The sequence below is a fragment of the Tripterygium wilfordii genome, chromosome 8 (assembly GCF_013401445.1).
Source record: "Tripterygium wilfordii isolate XIE 37 chromosome 8, ASM1340144v1, whole genome shotgun sequence".
Taxonomy (NCBI): domain Eukaryota; kingdom Viridiplantae; phylum Streptophyta; class Magnoliopsida; order Celastrales; family Celastraceae; genus Tripterygium; species Tripterygium wilfordii.
In genome coordinates this window covers 748992-764568 of record NC_052239.1, presented here as the reverse complement: position 1 = coordinate 764568, position 15577 = coordinate 748992, and the positions used below count along the sequence as shown (strand labels likewise).

The 15577-nt window shown below is 37.3% G+C and overlaps 2 protein-coding genes and 1 pseudogene across 2 annotated transcripts; 2 read left to right on the top strand and 1 right to left on the bottom strand.

Moving 5' to 3' along the window:
- The first annotated feature begins 19 nt into the window (after positions 1-19).
- Positions 20-3407, top strand: LOC120003911 (annotated as a pseudogene).
- Positions 3408-6075: 2668 nt separating this feature from the next.
- On the bottom strand, positions 6076-8294 carry LOC120004227 (membrane steroid-binding protein 2-like). Its single transcript, XM_038853498.1, has 2 exons — positions 7900-8294; positions 6076-6799 (listed from the first exon to the last, which is right to left on the bottom strand). Exons 1-2 carry the CDS (start codon positions 8208-8210, stop codon positions 6430-6432), a joined length of 681 nt encoding a protein of 226 aa, XP_038709426.1. The 5' UTR covers positions 8211-8294; the 3' UTR covers positions 6076-6429.
- Positions 8295-9994: 1700 nt separating this feature from the next.
- On the top strand, positions 9995-15256 carry LOC120003681 (single-strand DNA endonuclease 1). Its single transcript, XM_038852701.1, has 14 exons — positions 9995-10198; positions 10300-10457; positions 11141-11202; positions 11293-11420; positions 11729-11780; positions 11881-11953; positions 12030-12103; positions 12247-12306; positions 12440-12566; positions 13016-13115; positions 13327-13409; positions 13964-14064; positions 14254-14384; positions 14571-15256. The coding sequence occupies exons 1-14, from the start codon at positions 10131-10133 to the stop codon at positions 15094-15096; spliced, it is 1743 nt and encodes a 580-aa protein (XP_038708629.1). The 5' UTR covers positions 9995-10130; the 3' UTR covers positions 15097-15256.
- Positions 15257-15577: the final 321 nt, after the last annotated feature.

Here is a 15577-nt window from a genome sequence, read left to right as displayed (position 1 = left end):
CTGCGTGGCCTGCAGTTTAAAAGGGGCAATACGGGAATAGAAGAACATATACAGAATAAAAAAACGGGGCGCAAGTCCGAAGCTCCGGCTAAAGCTCCCGTTTTGGGGACTCCATATTGGTAGTAGTACCCACAAAGGACAGCTCTTTGATATTTCACCTGGGTAAGCATCTTTGCATTCATATATTTACCTTAATTTTATCGAATCATAGCCTTCTCATAATCCTTGCTATTGTCCATCATTCTTCTACGATCATGCAGAGCTGTTATATGTTGTTGATCCGGGTTCTCTGTTTTGTCTTTTACTTAATTTTTAGTTCTAATTAGTCTTCTGAAATGTGGGTGAATTTTGATTTCGTAGTTTTGGGACGAGATCTCAAGTTCCGCTGTTTCTCTTGTTTGTATTGTTCTCTATAGATCTCTGTTCATTCTCTTTTCTCGAAATATGATTTTGACTGTTAATTAATTGGTTTATTGTGTGGTGTCAGTAATATGTTAATTGCATTTGGGTGCATACTGGACTGGCATTAGAATCCTTCAATTCTCATAGTTGATGAGGGAATGAGAAACTCTTTTTTTTTTCCTGTCAGATTCTCGATAAGGATTTGTTGCAGGACTCCTTTGAGCATTATATTCATCGTGTCTGAAGTGAAGACTTTTGCTTAATTTCTTAGCAAGTGTGGCCATCGCGAGGACGTTGAGAATTGTTAGCTAAAAAACTCAGAAGCATGAGGTAAGGAATTCGCCGAAATCGAGATTTCAAGGCCTTGAGCTACTCGTAAATCAAATATCTATTGAGCAACGGTCTGGTTGAAATTAATTTACTAGTGAGCCAAAATTTAGTTTGTAGGAGAAATTATATGGATCCTATATCCTATTCTAAGCTACTAATACAACATTGAGTGAACTCAGCCAGCTATTGCTGTTATTGTATTGTCCCCAAGTAGTGTGGTGTAGTTATGCTGTATTTGTTGTAGCTATACGTGGTTGCTTTATGTCTATGGGGTGTATATTTTACAATCCTCTCTGTAAATTTCCTAACCGCCAACCCCAACGCAAGGTCACTCTACAATATCATGTTATCTTTCAGTATATAGAATGAGATCTTTATAGGCGAATTATCAGGTTTTTAATATCAATCTCAATTCATATTTAAAGTTTCTGTTTTATTGAATCTACAGATAATTTTAACTACACTACTTATAAATCATTGTTGGTTGATTATGCCATGAGGCACTTTCCAAGATGTCCAAACTATATGTTTAGTCCTAATGATAGTGTTTTCTTGGGAGTGCGTAGGAATTCCTAAACAAATCGTCTGTCGTGATGTAAGAATCATAATTTGCGCAAGTGAAATGCGAATACAGGAAAATAGTTTGATCCTTTGTATAAAATCCCGACCTTTGTGTATATTGGCTCATATTTCATTTCCCCCCCTTTCTTTTTAGCTGCTATAAATCTACATGCAGGTTCATTGTTTCTTCTCATCTGCAGGATTGTGGACTGATCTTCTTAGAGAGATTAAGAAAGACGTCATGAAGTAATTTTTTCCTTATATCTGAAGGTTTGGTTTGAAGAAACTAAGAATACCATTCTATAAAATAAGACAGAGATGTTCTCGTTGCTTTACGGACTTTGGAAGCATCTCTTTAGCAAAACAGAGTTTCATGTACTCATTCTTGGAATTGACAAGGCTGGGAAAACAGTAATACTTCTTGATAACCCCACCTCTTCTTTATGTTTGGCATGTTCTATTGGAGTTCTTCTCCTCTAAATTCCATCAAAGATCTATGAGTTTTATAGGCTCTATTTGCTTTCAAGCTCATCTTCTGAAAACTTGTTAACATTTGATTGTATTTGGATTTTCAGACTCTATTGGAGAAAGTGAAACTACATACTCAAATTCTGAAGGCCTTCCTCCTGATCGAATTGTTCCTACTGTGGGACTCAATATTGCTCGTATTGAAGTGTCTAATAACAAACTTGTTTTCTGGGACCTGGGAGGTCAGGTTTGTGAAATTCATATATTGAAAGCCTTTATGGAATTTAAAAGGTTGAGGTTACATAAGATAGATGAGTGTTACTGTTGTGTCCTCACACACATGAGTCTTGAAGTGTGTGTTGGAGTTTCACAATAGCTCCTTCTAGGTATTGCTCGGAACTGTTATTCAAAGCAAGCTGCATAAGCTCTTGGTAGCAGATATATGTGATTCACAGTGTGAAAATATTTATGCTCAATATGAAATTATATGATGCAAGCTGGAAGTTCACTCATATAAAATTTTGTTCTGCCAGCCTGGTCTGCGGTCAATTTGGGAGAAATACTACGAGGAAGCGCATGCTGTGATTTATGTGATAGATGCTGCATCCCCCTCACATTTTGAAGATGCAAAATCTGCACTGGGTAAGTAAAATTTATTTTTATAATCTAGTAGAGTGTATACTGTCTGTGCTTTGAACATTACTACAAGAGAGGTGCAAAATAGAATTAATTAGAATGATATCCTGATACGATCCTATTCACAATTTGTGCATCAGAAAAAGCCCTACGGCATGAAGATTTGCAAGGAGCCCCTCTTTTGATATTGGCAAACAAGCAGGTAAGACCAACTCTTGCCATCCTCAGGTTTTTGGACGTCAAAATCTGGGTTACATTTTCCTTAAAGTCTAATTGACATGCCATAGCATGTTCAGGTTTCGGTCTCTTATTGAATTTATTTCTGCTTGAGTTTTCAGATGACTGTATCACTGGATATAATTTTTTTGTGGCAGGATCTTTCTGATTCTGTATCAGCTGAAGAACTTGCTCGATATCTAGATCTCAAGAAGTTGGATGAAAGGGTTTACATTTTTGAAGCTGTCCCTGCGTATGATGGGTAAGTATATAGGTACTCACATCCGTTCCATTCTTTACTCTCGGTTTTCTTTTTGTCCGTAGTTAGAGCAAGAATATTTTTAATGAATTTCTCTTTATCTGGCTGATTTTCTTCATTGGGGCGAAATGTACTAATTATACAAAAGATAAAAACTAAGTGTAAAAAAATTTGATTGCAGGATGGGGATTAAAGAGAGTGTTGAATGGCTGATGGAGGTAATGGGGAGAAGCAAGAGAACTGAAATGTTGAGAGTTCGAGCAGGCATAAATGGCTCGTCGGCTGCCTAGGAGAAACTATACCAAGTTGCTATTTTTTGGACTGCTTTCATAGTTTTGTAAATACACTGGGGGCTTACATCTAGACATTATTTCACATTTAATCAATTTATTACATTATCTACCCACTCCTGTATCTGATTAGTCTTGAGTGGTGAGAAATTCAGATTATGCTTTTTCAATTGCCATGTGTACTGTATTGAGGTCAGTAATGAGGCGGCAATAAAATAAGTTCGATTGATTGATCCCTCAAAACAGTTACAATGTCTGTTTTTCTGCCACAAAAAAACGCTAAGGAGTTCTCAGTCTCTCAGTTATTACAAATACTGAGACGGACATTTATTATTCATATGAAATCGTGAGTCCTACATGTTCCACACCATTCATATGAAATTGTATGCGTTCATCTCGGATTATGAAATCGTGGATTTTACATGTCCCACACCATCCAGCCATACCTTAACTGAACGATTGACCAGATTGATTTATCTTATTAGGTTTTTGGAAAGAGCCAAAATGGCATCGTCATCAAGCACACTGTTCTACCGCAATCCACTTGTCAGCAAGAGAAAGATGTGGAAACAAACTTGATTGCTCTATATCTTGTCGATTATGAGACTTTTGACTTATAAAATGAAAGCCATGGACTATTCATGACGTGTGCTTGAATGCCTTTATAACTATACATGCCAACTTTGCCGATGATTGAATCATACTGGTAGCCCAGGCGTGAGATGCAAATATGCATTGTGAGACTTCTAATCCCACATCACATCGCTTTGAAGAACATCAAACCATATGGTTTATATGAAAAACTCAATCGTCTCTCAAAAAATAACATAAAAGTCTGGATTCAAGTACCGTTGGCAATGATGACCCATAAAAACAACAAGATTTTTCCGGGAAGACATTGTTGATTGAATTTCTGTGTACAATAAGGAAGATGAAAGTAAATTAACCTACGTAATATTCATGTCAAAATATATGCATACATCGTTCACCATAACTTGCTTGGCGAGAAGGCCTCAAAAATAACACACTTGAACCTGAACATGTAGCTCAGCTCCTATGAGATTACAACGCCAATAACCCTCTCTGTATCTCTCTTCAATCGATCAAATCTAAACAGGCAGTAGTTTGAGAAAGTATTACTCCTTCCAATCAATGGTGAAGTGGGTTTGGGCCACAAGGGACAACTCGCCTCGAAACAGAGTATAATGAATCGACCTTGCTCTTGCTGGACTCTCCTGACTTGAGTATGGCAGACAAGCTCTGTAAGAACATAAAGGAATGCTTGGTTTTCGAACCTTTTTCTGGTTCTCCAATGGCGGCTAGTTTGATTTGACGACAACTAGCACTATGAGCAAGTAGTAGTACAAGCATTAACATGATAAGTGTACCTAGTTGAGAATTTTGATTTCTCATGTTTTGGAGAGAATAGAGAGAAATGGGAAGGGGAGGAGAGGAGAGGATCAAAGCAGATGAAACAGAGTATGTTGGTTGTTTGTGTTGGTAGGTTGAAACTCTATTTATAGTCTTACAGAGAGCCAACTTTGTCATGCGAAATACAGATTCTTAATTCACAGAGAGTATAATCTCATCAACAGTTGACTTTCAAGGAAGTCGTTTTCAGGCAGGAGCGAGAGGCGTTGTTAGTTGTTCCCTCAATCGAATGGAAAGCTGACTTCTTGTGAGAAGTTAAAGGAGTTGAATATGCCCACTTCAGAATTTGATTTTACAAATCCTATCAGGGGATCGCTGACTTAATTTTCTTGATTAATAGAACATGATATGCACCAACTTTTGTTCACTGCTCCTTATAACTCTGTTCAATTGCCAGACTCCATGCCAGACTGCCAGTCAACTGCTATTAAATTGCATTTTTTCCCATATAATATGTGAGATAAGGCTGCATACATTTGCCCTTCTAGCACCCTTTATGCGCTTAACATGCTGGTTATGTAAACCAATGAATTTGTTGAAAAAAATGCAGATTAATGGCTAAAGCCGTTTGAAGCCCTGCTATCATACAAGGACTCGCTGATCAAAGATCAGAGAAGAAAAAACTGCATTTTTTCTGTTGCGTACCTGTTTTTTCTCTAGTGAAGACAAAATTTGCAATGTGTTTTTTACAACAAAATGCTTTGTAAGCATTGAGAATGAAACAGAGAGAGCAAACAAAGACAAATTAGTACTTACAAGTTCAATGTCTTCCTTGACTAAAGAATTCAGTAAAGCCAAAGTGATATCAGCTTGCAGGCTGCTTCATTATATTAAAATCGATATATATATTTTTTTTGACATTATATTAACATGGATATATTCGTATACGTTAAAGATGACAAAATTAAAATTGTTAATTTTTGTTAACTTGATGTCATAGACCTAACCCTAATCTTCCTTTCAAGTAACAGCTGTTGTGGTGAACATCACTCCCTTTTGCTGGAGAAGTCTGTTAGTACAGAAAAAGTACGTGTAAGATTACAATACGTTTATCTGTTAACGGTTTAGGGTGATTTTGCAGCGTCACTTTCCGGATCAGGTGGTCTGTCATTTTCCGGTGATCAGGTGACCTATGGTGAGTGATCGAGTAGAGAAATTTGAAATCTTGAGAATGAGTTGAGTGGTATCTTTTGATCGCCAACAACTATAATACCTTGTAATCCAGTCATCTTGTCAACTGATAGACCGAAGAGGACATCTAATTCATAATCATCAATAATAATTTATATAGGGGGATTATGTGAGTGAAATAATTCCCACGAATCTGCATTTCTCCGTTCTTTCTTCTGCAGCCGTGAATATGGATCTGAGTTGTGCCAATCCTCAAAAAGGGCAATGATCTAAAGCGTGACATTGACATTCCAGAACAAGAGTGAACGAGGAAAGAAGTTAAGGTACGGTTTAGTAAATGCTAATGAAGCATCCCCAGAATTTTTCAATAATTCCATAATGCAATCATGCCATAAGGTAATACAATAGCAAAACTAGAAAACAACTGCAGTCCAAAACTAAATAGCCCGAGCTTAACATGCCAATTTATTATATAGCAACTGCATTCAAAAACTAAGTAGCACGAGCTTAACATGCCAATTTATTATATAGCAAAATTAACACCAAAGGAAGCAAGTGCGCTGACTATTCTAGACTAAAAGCTTAATATATGTGAAACTAGATCAAGAACCCGCTACTTTACTCTTTTTTGGACGCTATCTTGGCACATATCCTTCAGAAATCTTCTTCCCAATTGGCAGGTATGCTTCTTTGATCCATAAGCAATTACTCCTCTTTAACATCACCACCCGAAGTGGTCTCCTCAGCTCCAGCGGTTGCAGTTTCTGATGGTCCGTTCTCAGAAGGCTTGACTGCTTCATGTTCTGCAGGCTTAGCTGCATCGTGTTCTGTAGGGGCTGCAGGTTCTTCTGAAGAGGCTCCATCAGCTACTGGAATATCCTTCTTAATAGTTCCAACCTTAACATACTTGCTCATGAACTTGTATTCCCAGTCCTGCAATGCCTCCAATTCAAATGGACCAAGACCAGATATATCCCCAGTCAAGTCTGCGTCTTCAAAAGACATCTTAGCGAGGGCTCTGCTTGCATCCTTCCCGGCAAACAATGCATAAGGCCCCCCAGGTCCATAGAACATCCTGCAAGACAGTTCGGTTTATATCGAAAATCATATCCTTAACCAGAATGAAAACAAGTGGGAAAAGTAACATATGGGAAGAAAACAATCAAGTCCACTATATCTAAAAACAACAAAAGCTGAAAAGCACAACAGTTGCACGGATCATCATCTCATGCAACACCTCAATAAAATTATTTTTCAACCTAAAGATCACCATGACCATCTAATATCAAATGATTTACAATATTACTTAACCCCGTGGTATTGACTTTAAATTAAAGAAGAAAAGAGCTATATCTGAAACCAAAAAAAAAAAAAAATGGGAAAAGAAGTCAAAAATTTTTTTGATTCTAATTTAGCAAAGACAATCTGTAACTGAAATCAGGTAAGAAGGATTGGAGAGACACGGAAGCAAAGCGTGGTGGAGGGAGACAAGGAACGTCTCCCAAAAAAATGGCTACAAAAAATGAGCCATCAAATTAAGCTTCAAGGTCCACAGGGAACTACATGCCACTACAGCATCAAATAATCATATGATTCTAAATTGAAGTAACAAGAGTGCATTCCTGCTAATGCCAACATCAATAACATGTTAAGAAGAAGCGACAAAGTATCACCCAATCCGTTGATTTGCAACCCCAACAAATCTTTCAAGGTAACAGTTCAGAATTCGACGACACAACAGCACACAGTAAAAAAAAATGTATTCATTCACAAGGTTGTAAGGTATAAAAGATCAAACAGACTTGATAAAACCATAGTGATTTATCACCTCCTAATTTTTTGAAATTTAGAAACAAAACAGGAAAATAGAAAAAGCAGAAGAAAAAAAAAAACACTAGCAAAAGCTTGAAATAAACAAATACATATCAGTTTTTCAACTCATCTTAAAGCGTAAAAAAGCAGTCTCTCATAAAGAAACCAGAAACTCCTACAGAACTAAGAAAATCAATTGTCAGTAAAGCTTACCACTTTTCGCAAACAGATGGAAAAACACATCGCTGACCCGTGAACAAGACAACAACAAGCAAAATCATCCAAAGCCAACATCAAACCACGAAATATACGCATCCATAATCCAAACAATCCGAAAAAATCATATCAAACTACGATGATTACCTGCTCTGTGAAACATCATAGATCTGGCCCTTGATAGCCATGAGCAAAGGATTCTTAGGATCGGAGCCATCGTACTGCTTGAGCTCCTCTTCCGTTACCTCGCCGAGCTGGACGGGAGGCGGCAGGGGCTCCATCTGCTCCTCGAAGCTTTTGGACCTCTCTTGATGATGTTGATCAGGTGACCCAAAGAACCCCGACACCACATAGTACACGGCCCACATCAGAGCCAAAATTGTAAAGAAGGCTGCCGGAGATACACCCGTGTATGCTGTAATTGACTCCTTGAGAGTCTCCCATACTTGCAGAGCCATTACTTCGACCGTGTGAGAGAGGGAGAGAGGGAGAGAGACGATATAGATTTTTATGGGAGGGATTATTGGGGTTTGGTCAGGGTACGTGATCGCACAAGCGACTCCTTTGTTTTTTCCCTTTTTAATAATATTTTCTTTCGGACGCCACAGACACCACAACCCCCACCTTCTAGATGACAGATGGATCAACACATTTTTATTTCTTTGGCAGTGAAACTCCTTAACTGCCCTTGGTTGGTGAACCTTCAAATTATCTATGCACCCGAGTAAAAATAAAAAACTTCAATTTTATAAGACGCAAACCCTAATCAGTAATTACTGTTTGCTGTTTAAGGGCCCGTTTTGATACTGAGCCCACAACAAAAGGGCTTTAGCATCAAGGGCAATCAGGTCATTTCAAAATGAACAAGTTGGTGCGTGCGTAATATCAAATCACTCGTGGCAGATGCACACCAAAAACGAGCAGTACTTTTACCGCATCTTCATAGTCCAGAGTCCAGTCTAGCTCGCCTTTGATGACCTTTTTGCCTTATTTTCAACAGGAGTCGGGAGATATCTTTGCAACACAAATTATCAAAACATAATAATCAATAAGTACTTGGGAATAGCCTTTTTTTAAAATATTTTTAGTTGTGTTTAGTAGCAAAAATTTCTTACTCCATCAACCGTCTGATCGTTTGATATCTCCAGCACTTCAAATGTTGGACTGCATTTGCAAGTCTTAGTTATGACTTATGAGGCCAATGCTGTAATTTAGATAATATAGTGAATTCTTGAAACTTATAGTCAAATTTTGCGATAAATAAGACAAAAAAAAGTCAAGAATCAAACACAAGAAAACTTAGAATTCAGCATAACATTAGATTTTCCAACTTAAGTGATATCATATAAATATTTGATACTTGCTGGTATCTACGGAGTTCCCTTTCTCTCCGATCCAGAATTCTATGTAGGAGCTCGGTAGAAATGGTACTTATAATCTTCAAAAAGAGAATATGCTCTTCTAACCAATTAAACTAGAAGTTGATTCCTCCATTCTCATATACTTTACTTAACAAATTCAAATGTATTTTTCCTACATGTGTGTGTATATATATGTTTCAATTTTTGCATGACAATTTTCCTATATATATATATATATATATATTTCAAACTTTGAAATACATTTTTTTGGAAATAATGGGATCGCAAATGCTTCAATAAGGGGATTTAGTCAAATCCAAGCAATAATTATAGCTTTGATCTTAAATTTGAAGAGTGGGAAGAGCAAACAGAGGATGATTATGGAAGCAAAGGAGGAAAGAAGAACAAGAAGAATTGGATAAGTGTTGCCCTAATAATCGAGCAACAATTGGATACGTTATTCATCGAACCTCCATTCCATCCCAAATTCTCCGTCATCATCTCAAGCACTTAGTCGGCAGACGAAGGGGTGGTGGAGGTAGAGGGGACGGTGGTGGTTGTGGGACATATGAGGTATTAAAGGGTGGCAATGGAGATTTTGAGAAATTATAAAATTTTGGGAGATTTTAGTAAACATCAGTTTTATTTTTTTATTTTTTTCCCAATTTTATTAAATTGAAAGTTGAAATGACATAAAATTATCATCCAACGTTGGTCAAATGATGATCAAGTGATAGAAGGGCTTGCAATGACATGAAAACAAAAGTTTAATTCTTATAAATTTAAAACGAGGGATGTATGTAGAAATGATACTAATTACAGGGATATCAATGATATTTGATATTTTTTAGGGACGAAGTCTATCTGTCTATGTGCGCTTTTTCCAACTTAAAATTCGGTAGTAAATTGAAATTTAACGGATAAATCTTGGATTTTCCGTTGCCCCTTTGAAACTTCGAACCCTCAAAACTTTCCCTCTCAGAAGCGCTGCAACTCAATCGCACATAACGGATTCTCATGGGCGTAAAGAACTTGTGGGATATACTAGAATCCTGCAAGAAAACTCTTCCGCTTCACCACCTCCAGTAAGTTCTGATCTTCTTTCACTTTCCCGTATTTTCTTTGCTGCCAAACAGATCGTTATTTATTTTCTTTTCCCCCTCTGAATTTCGTCCGTGTTTGTTAGGAACAAGAGAGTATGCATAGATCTCTCTTGTTGGATGGTTCAACTTCAGAACGTCAACAAATCACGCTGTGCAATCAAGGAGAAGGTCTACCTCAGAGGCCTCTTTCACCGACTCAGGGCTCTCATCGCTTTGAACTGTAGCCTTATCTTCGTCGCTGGTATCTCTTACTTATATTTTAGTCTTTCATTGTGTCACTGGTTAGTGAAACATAACATGGGTTAGTAATTACCTCCGGAAGTGTTCTTCAATGTTGATTCTTGTGAAATTAGATGTCAAAATTTAAATTGGGTGTCAAGATAGTTAAACGTGGCAACTAGCAAGGTTTTTGATGTCCATGATATCATGTGTACAAAGTTTTGTGATATTAATTTGTATAATCAAAATAGAGGTTGAAATTTAAATTATTAGATTTTGTTTTGGAAACAAGCATGTAGTCTTATCTGAAGTGAACTAAATAATGTGTTTGACAACGTACTACAATCTGTTTTAGAAAAGGCTTTATTTTCCTGTGGTGGCAATGTGGCATACACTCTTCATATCTTTCTGACATATGAAAACGTGTGTGGGTGTCAAGGGAAAAAAGAAGAAGAAGAAGACGAAGTTTAAAGTTCTATGGTAACTTTTCCGAACAGCACGAGCTTTCTCAATCCTCATTGGTTTAATTCCAGATAAAATGAAACTGGTTTATGGATTTGCTTATTCTTGATTTCGGTTATCCAAACAAGTTAATTGAATGATAGGACACATATTAAGCGTATTTCCTTTTGGTGTTCATCTTTTCTTTTTCATTTAGAAGATCACCACATGCTAACAGTTTTGCTAATGATGTTTGTCCTCTAGATGGATCAGTTCCTGCTATCAAAGTATCTACATACAGACGCCGATTGAATTCAGGATGTGAAGTAGAGACCCTAAATTTTTACCCTCCAACATGTTTATGTCTTCTCTTTTCTATATTTCTTCTTTCTTAAATCTAGTTTCTTATACTTCAGGTTGCTCAGGATGAAACAAATGCTCAAAATTTGGCTTCGCTTCGAAGAAATATGGGATCTGAGTTCTCATGCATGATTAGAGAAGCAAAAATCCTTGGATTAGCACTTGGGATCCCTTGTTTAGATGGGTAATTGTGTTTACCTTTTGATATGCATAGGAGAAAATTCTGGAGGCATTGAACATCGATGCATTTCATTATCAAATAAATGTGTGATTTTTTTTATGGACACAATCTATAATATTGCTATTCAACCGTTCAAATTTTCAAGAACAATGATTTTGGTCTTTTAAGAATATTAGGATCTGCTAAAAGCATGGAGAATATATACGGATGTCTTTTTTCTTGTATAGGTATTTCATAAGTTTCATGCCCTCTTTCGACATAATAAAATATCCCTAACTAATTCTTCACTCTTTCCCACCTTCCAAGTTCAGGATTGAGGAAGCTGAAGCACAATGTGCATTGTTAAACTCAGAATCATTATGTGTAAGCCAGTCATTCTAGTTTGAGTCCATCAAGCTCATTAGATGTTTGTTTGAAATATTGAATTGTGCCATGATTTCTTACTAGTCATTTTAATTGTCAGGATGGTTGTTTCACTTCAGATTCAGATGTTTTCCTCTTTGGCGCAAGGACTGTTTTTAGAGACATTTGCCTTGGTGAGCAGATGGAATGCTTGGCAACATTTTAGTCTAAGTTAGAAACAGCACGCTAACCTTTTTATTGATGAACTAGGAGAAGGAGGTCATATCGTTTGTTATGAAATGGAAGACATAGAGGAAAGACTTGGGTTTGGAAGAAACTCATTGGTAATATTGTTTTAGCCCTTCCAGGGTTCACTTCTTTTGTGGCCGGGTAGATAGGATGTCAAAATTATGTTCATATTCTGCGTGCTCTTACTTTTGTAAGGTGATTTTTCTAACTCATAATTCGTCTTTTTTGTGAACTTCAGATTACTCTAGCCCTTCTTCTTGGTAGCGATTATTCTCGGGGAGTTCACGGCTGCGGCCCAGTATGTCTGAAATTCTGTTACTTCTAAGCTCCACTGCTCTTGCCATTAGTTTGTTATTCTTTCAAATGCCTATCAGGTCTGAAAGGAATATGTAATAGTTGCTTGTGTATTACTCGCGTTCTCGTGGCTGCAGGAGTCAGCTTGTCATATTGTTAAATCAATTGGAGACAATGTTGTCCTTCAACAAGTTGCATCAGAGGGAATGTCCTTTGCAAAGAAGCCAAAAGGTCAACGAAAACATGCACAGCCTAATGCAGATGGTAAATGGATTGATCTTTTCAAATCTTATTGACGTAGATTTTACTCATTATTATGCAGCTGTCAACTTGTCATGTTTGAGATCTGTCGAGCTGAAAAGCTGTAGATTTCTCTTGCTGCAGTGTCATTTCGGCAAGACATATATGTTTGCATGGCTTATTGTACAAAATCTATATTTCGCATTCGACAGGACTAGAAATCAACTCGAAGCTATTAATCTCACTTTGATATTGTCAATCAGGAGTGCTTGGTTACAAAGATGTTACTAGTCTTATTTCTCAGCTTATATTGAAATTACAATTTTAAATTAGTCTGTTGGAGAATATAATCGAAAGCATTTAAAATGGTATAGCTAGTTATTCCTAGGAACATTCAGGTATGAATTGTTCATAAATTTCTGATGAAAAGTGCAACTCTTTTTTGCCTTATAAATGCTTGATGGTTGTGGTAGGAAGTGATCATATCTCACAAAAGGGATCTCAGTTTTTGCAAGTGATTGATGCATATGTGAATCCCAAGTGCCACTCGGCAGATTCTGATGCGGTTCATAGGTAAAGTTATATATGCCAGTTATGTTGTCGTTGTTGGAGTTGCTTGCTTGATGGGAAGAAGCACCTACCTAGTGAATGCTTGTCTGTCTTCTTGCTTTTCTTTCTTTTGCAGAGTTTTAATCTCTGTCAGATGGAATCTGTTTCCAGTTATTAATTTGTGGAAGGTTGTATGTTTACACGCCACGCTTTTCTACTACTGCTATCTTTGCAGGGCTCTTGTACAACACCCTTTTCAACGTACCAAACTTCAGCAGATATGTGACCAGTTCTTTGGGTGGCCACCTAAGAAGACAGGTGCTTTCTTTGGTCATTAACCCCACCCCACCCCTCTCCTCCCCTCTTTTCTCTGTCTTGTTCATGTTTAAGTTGTGAGAATGCTCATTTGCATCTTGTTATTTATTCTCTTAATCTTGCATATTCTATTTTCTTAAGCAATTTTTATATAAATATTGTGGTCTGGCTGCTACTCTAGTATTTTGATGTAAGCGCTGAAAAATGGATGTTCATAAACTGTGATGACGAAAGGAGAGTTTTGATTTTCAATCGCTATCTTGACTAGTATGCCTTCGAGGAAGAAGCCTTTGCATAAAAAGATAAACAGGGAGTCTTGTTTTGTCATCAAATCCCCACTTAATTGCTCCCATCCCTTCCCCTCAGCACCCACACCCACCTACTTAAAAATGGATGAAGAGGAGCAAGAGAGAATAGAAATGAAACTATAGCTGAAGTTTGGTATGTTGAAAAAGTTATTGTGCACAGAAAAAAACTTTTAGGCATTGAGGTTTTGAAGTTTCTTTTTATTAATGCTCGCCTTTTTTTAAAATTTTTTTTTTTTATGGGTGGAACAGATGAATACATCCTTCCTAAGATTGCCGAAAGAGATTTAAGGCGATTTGCCAATTTGCGTGCAACTTCATCAGGGTTAGGAGTTAAGCTTCCACTAGACAAGGTACCTATTTTTGTTGTTGATCCGTGATCTTCTCAATAATTCAAGTGACTCATGTCGGACAAACATCAGTTATGACTAAGTTATCAAATGTTTACATGTATTTTTCACCTTTACTGATGCATGGAAGTTTCTTATACGTAATGACATATATGCTGCTTAATCCATTCATCCCTTTGATTCTAATCACAGACGCCAGTTGAGTGTCCCGTTTCAGAAATTGTGAAACACAGAAAAGTTCAGGGTAGAGAATCCTTTGAGGTGTTGTGGAAAGAGTTGGATGGACTGGCAACCTCTATAGTTCCAGCAGATCTTGTAGAGAGGTAATATCAACTTTGGTGTTTCTGTCTCATATCTATTGGTGATTTATTGTATATTGAATTGACTTTTGGTAAAACATTGTGGGGGTTCACAAATTACAGAACCATGTTTCTTTCCAGATTTCTACTTTCGAATGTAGAACAGACATATATCTGATCATTAAAATTGTCTTTCTTGTTTATCTCTAGTGCTTGCCCTGAAAAGATTGTGGATTTTGAGGAAAAAAGAGCTCTAGGGAAGAAACAAAACCGTTGCAAACCAAGACGAAATAAATCAGAACTAAGATCGGTTGCTGATATTGAGTTTAAACTTGAAAGTCTGTTGCTTGACATCGAATTGGGAAGCAATACTGCTTGTAGTTTGCCATTTCCCTGCAGAGCACTTGTACCAGGAAGCAAGACCTCTGTTGTAGAAGTTGATTATATGAAGAAAGATCTTCCACTTGATGCAAATTCAGAGATAAATACCTATTACAATCCTAGCATCCCTTGTTTTCGAACTGTTTCAAATACCGACAGAAGTGAGGTCATTGATCTCTCGAGTCCCTCGCCACTGATGCATTTCCGAACTACTTCCAGGCCTGAACAAAAGAGGAGTCAAACCGTTAATGTGATAGACTTGAGTGATTCAGAAGCAGACATGTCCCCTGAACATGAGAGGAAGGCTAGAGAGCTTAGATTGTTCCTAGCCAGCTTGAAGGATGGCATCCCTTAGTTTACCTTCATAGAAACTACGTCAAAAGATGCTTGTGATGTATTTATTGTTGTAAATTGTAACGTGCCACTATGTTGTAACTCTCTCCTGCTGCTTGTTCAGCTGCTGCGTTCATCAACATCTATGACAAGGATAGGGAATCAAGAACTCTATTTTTTTTTTCTTTAAAATCTAAGGCAATTTTGTAGGCATGCCCTTTGGATAGCTACTAACCCAAAATCGAACCGGGCTAACTCTATCCGATATGTTAGTTGGGTTGAGGCTTAACACAAACCATATAAAAATAGTTGCACTAGTTTAGAATCGAACTCCGATCTTGGGTGCGATTCTTTACGTCATAAGTATGAGATGGTCAAGTGATTGGAATCAAGAACTTTGTCTACTTTCACTTATCCATAAAAGAAAGTTATATTGCACTTGTGATGGCTTGAGGACTATCTTTTCATGAACGCGGAAAGCCATCAGATTAGGATTAATGCAA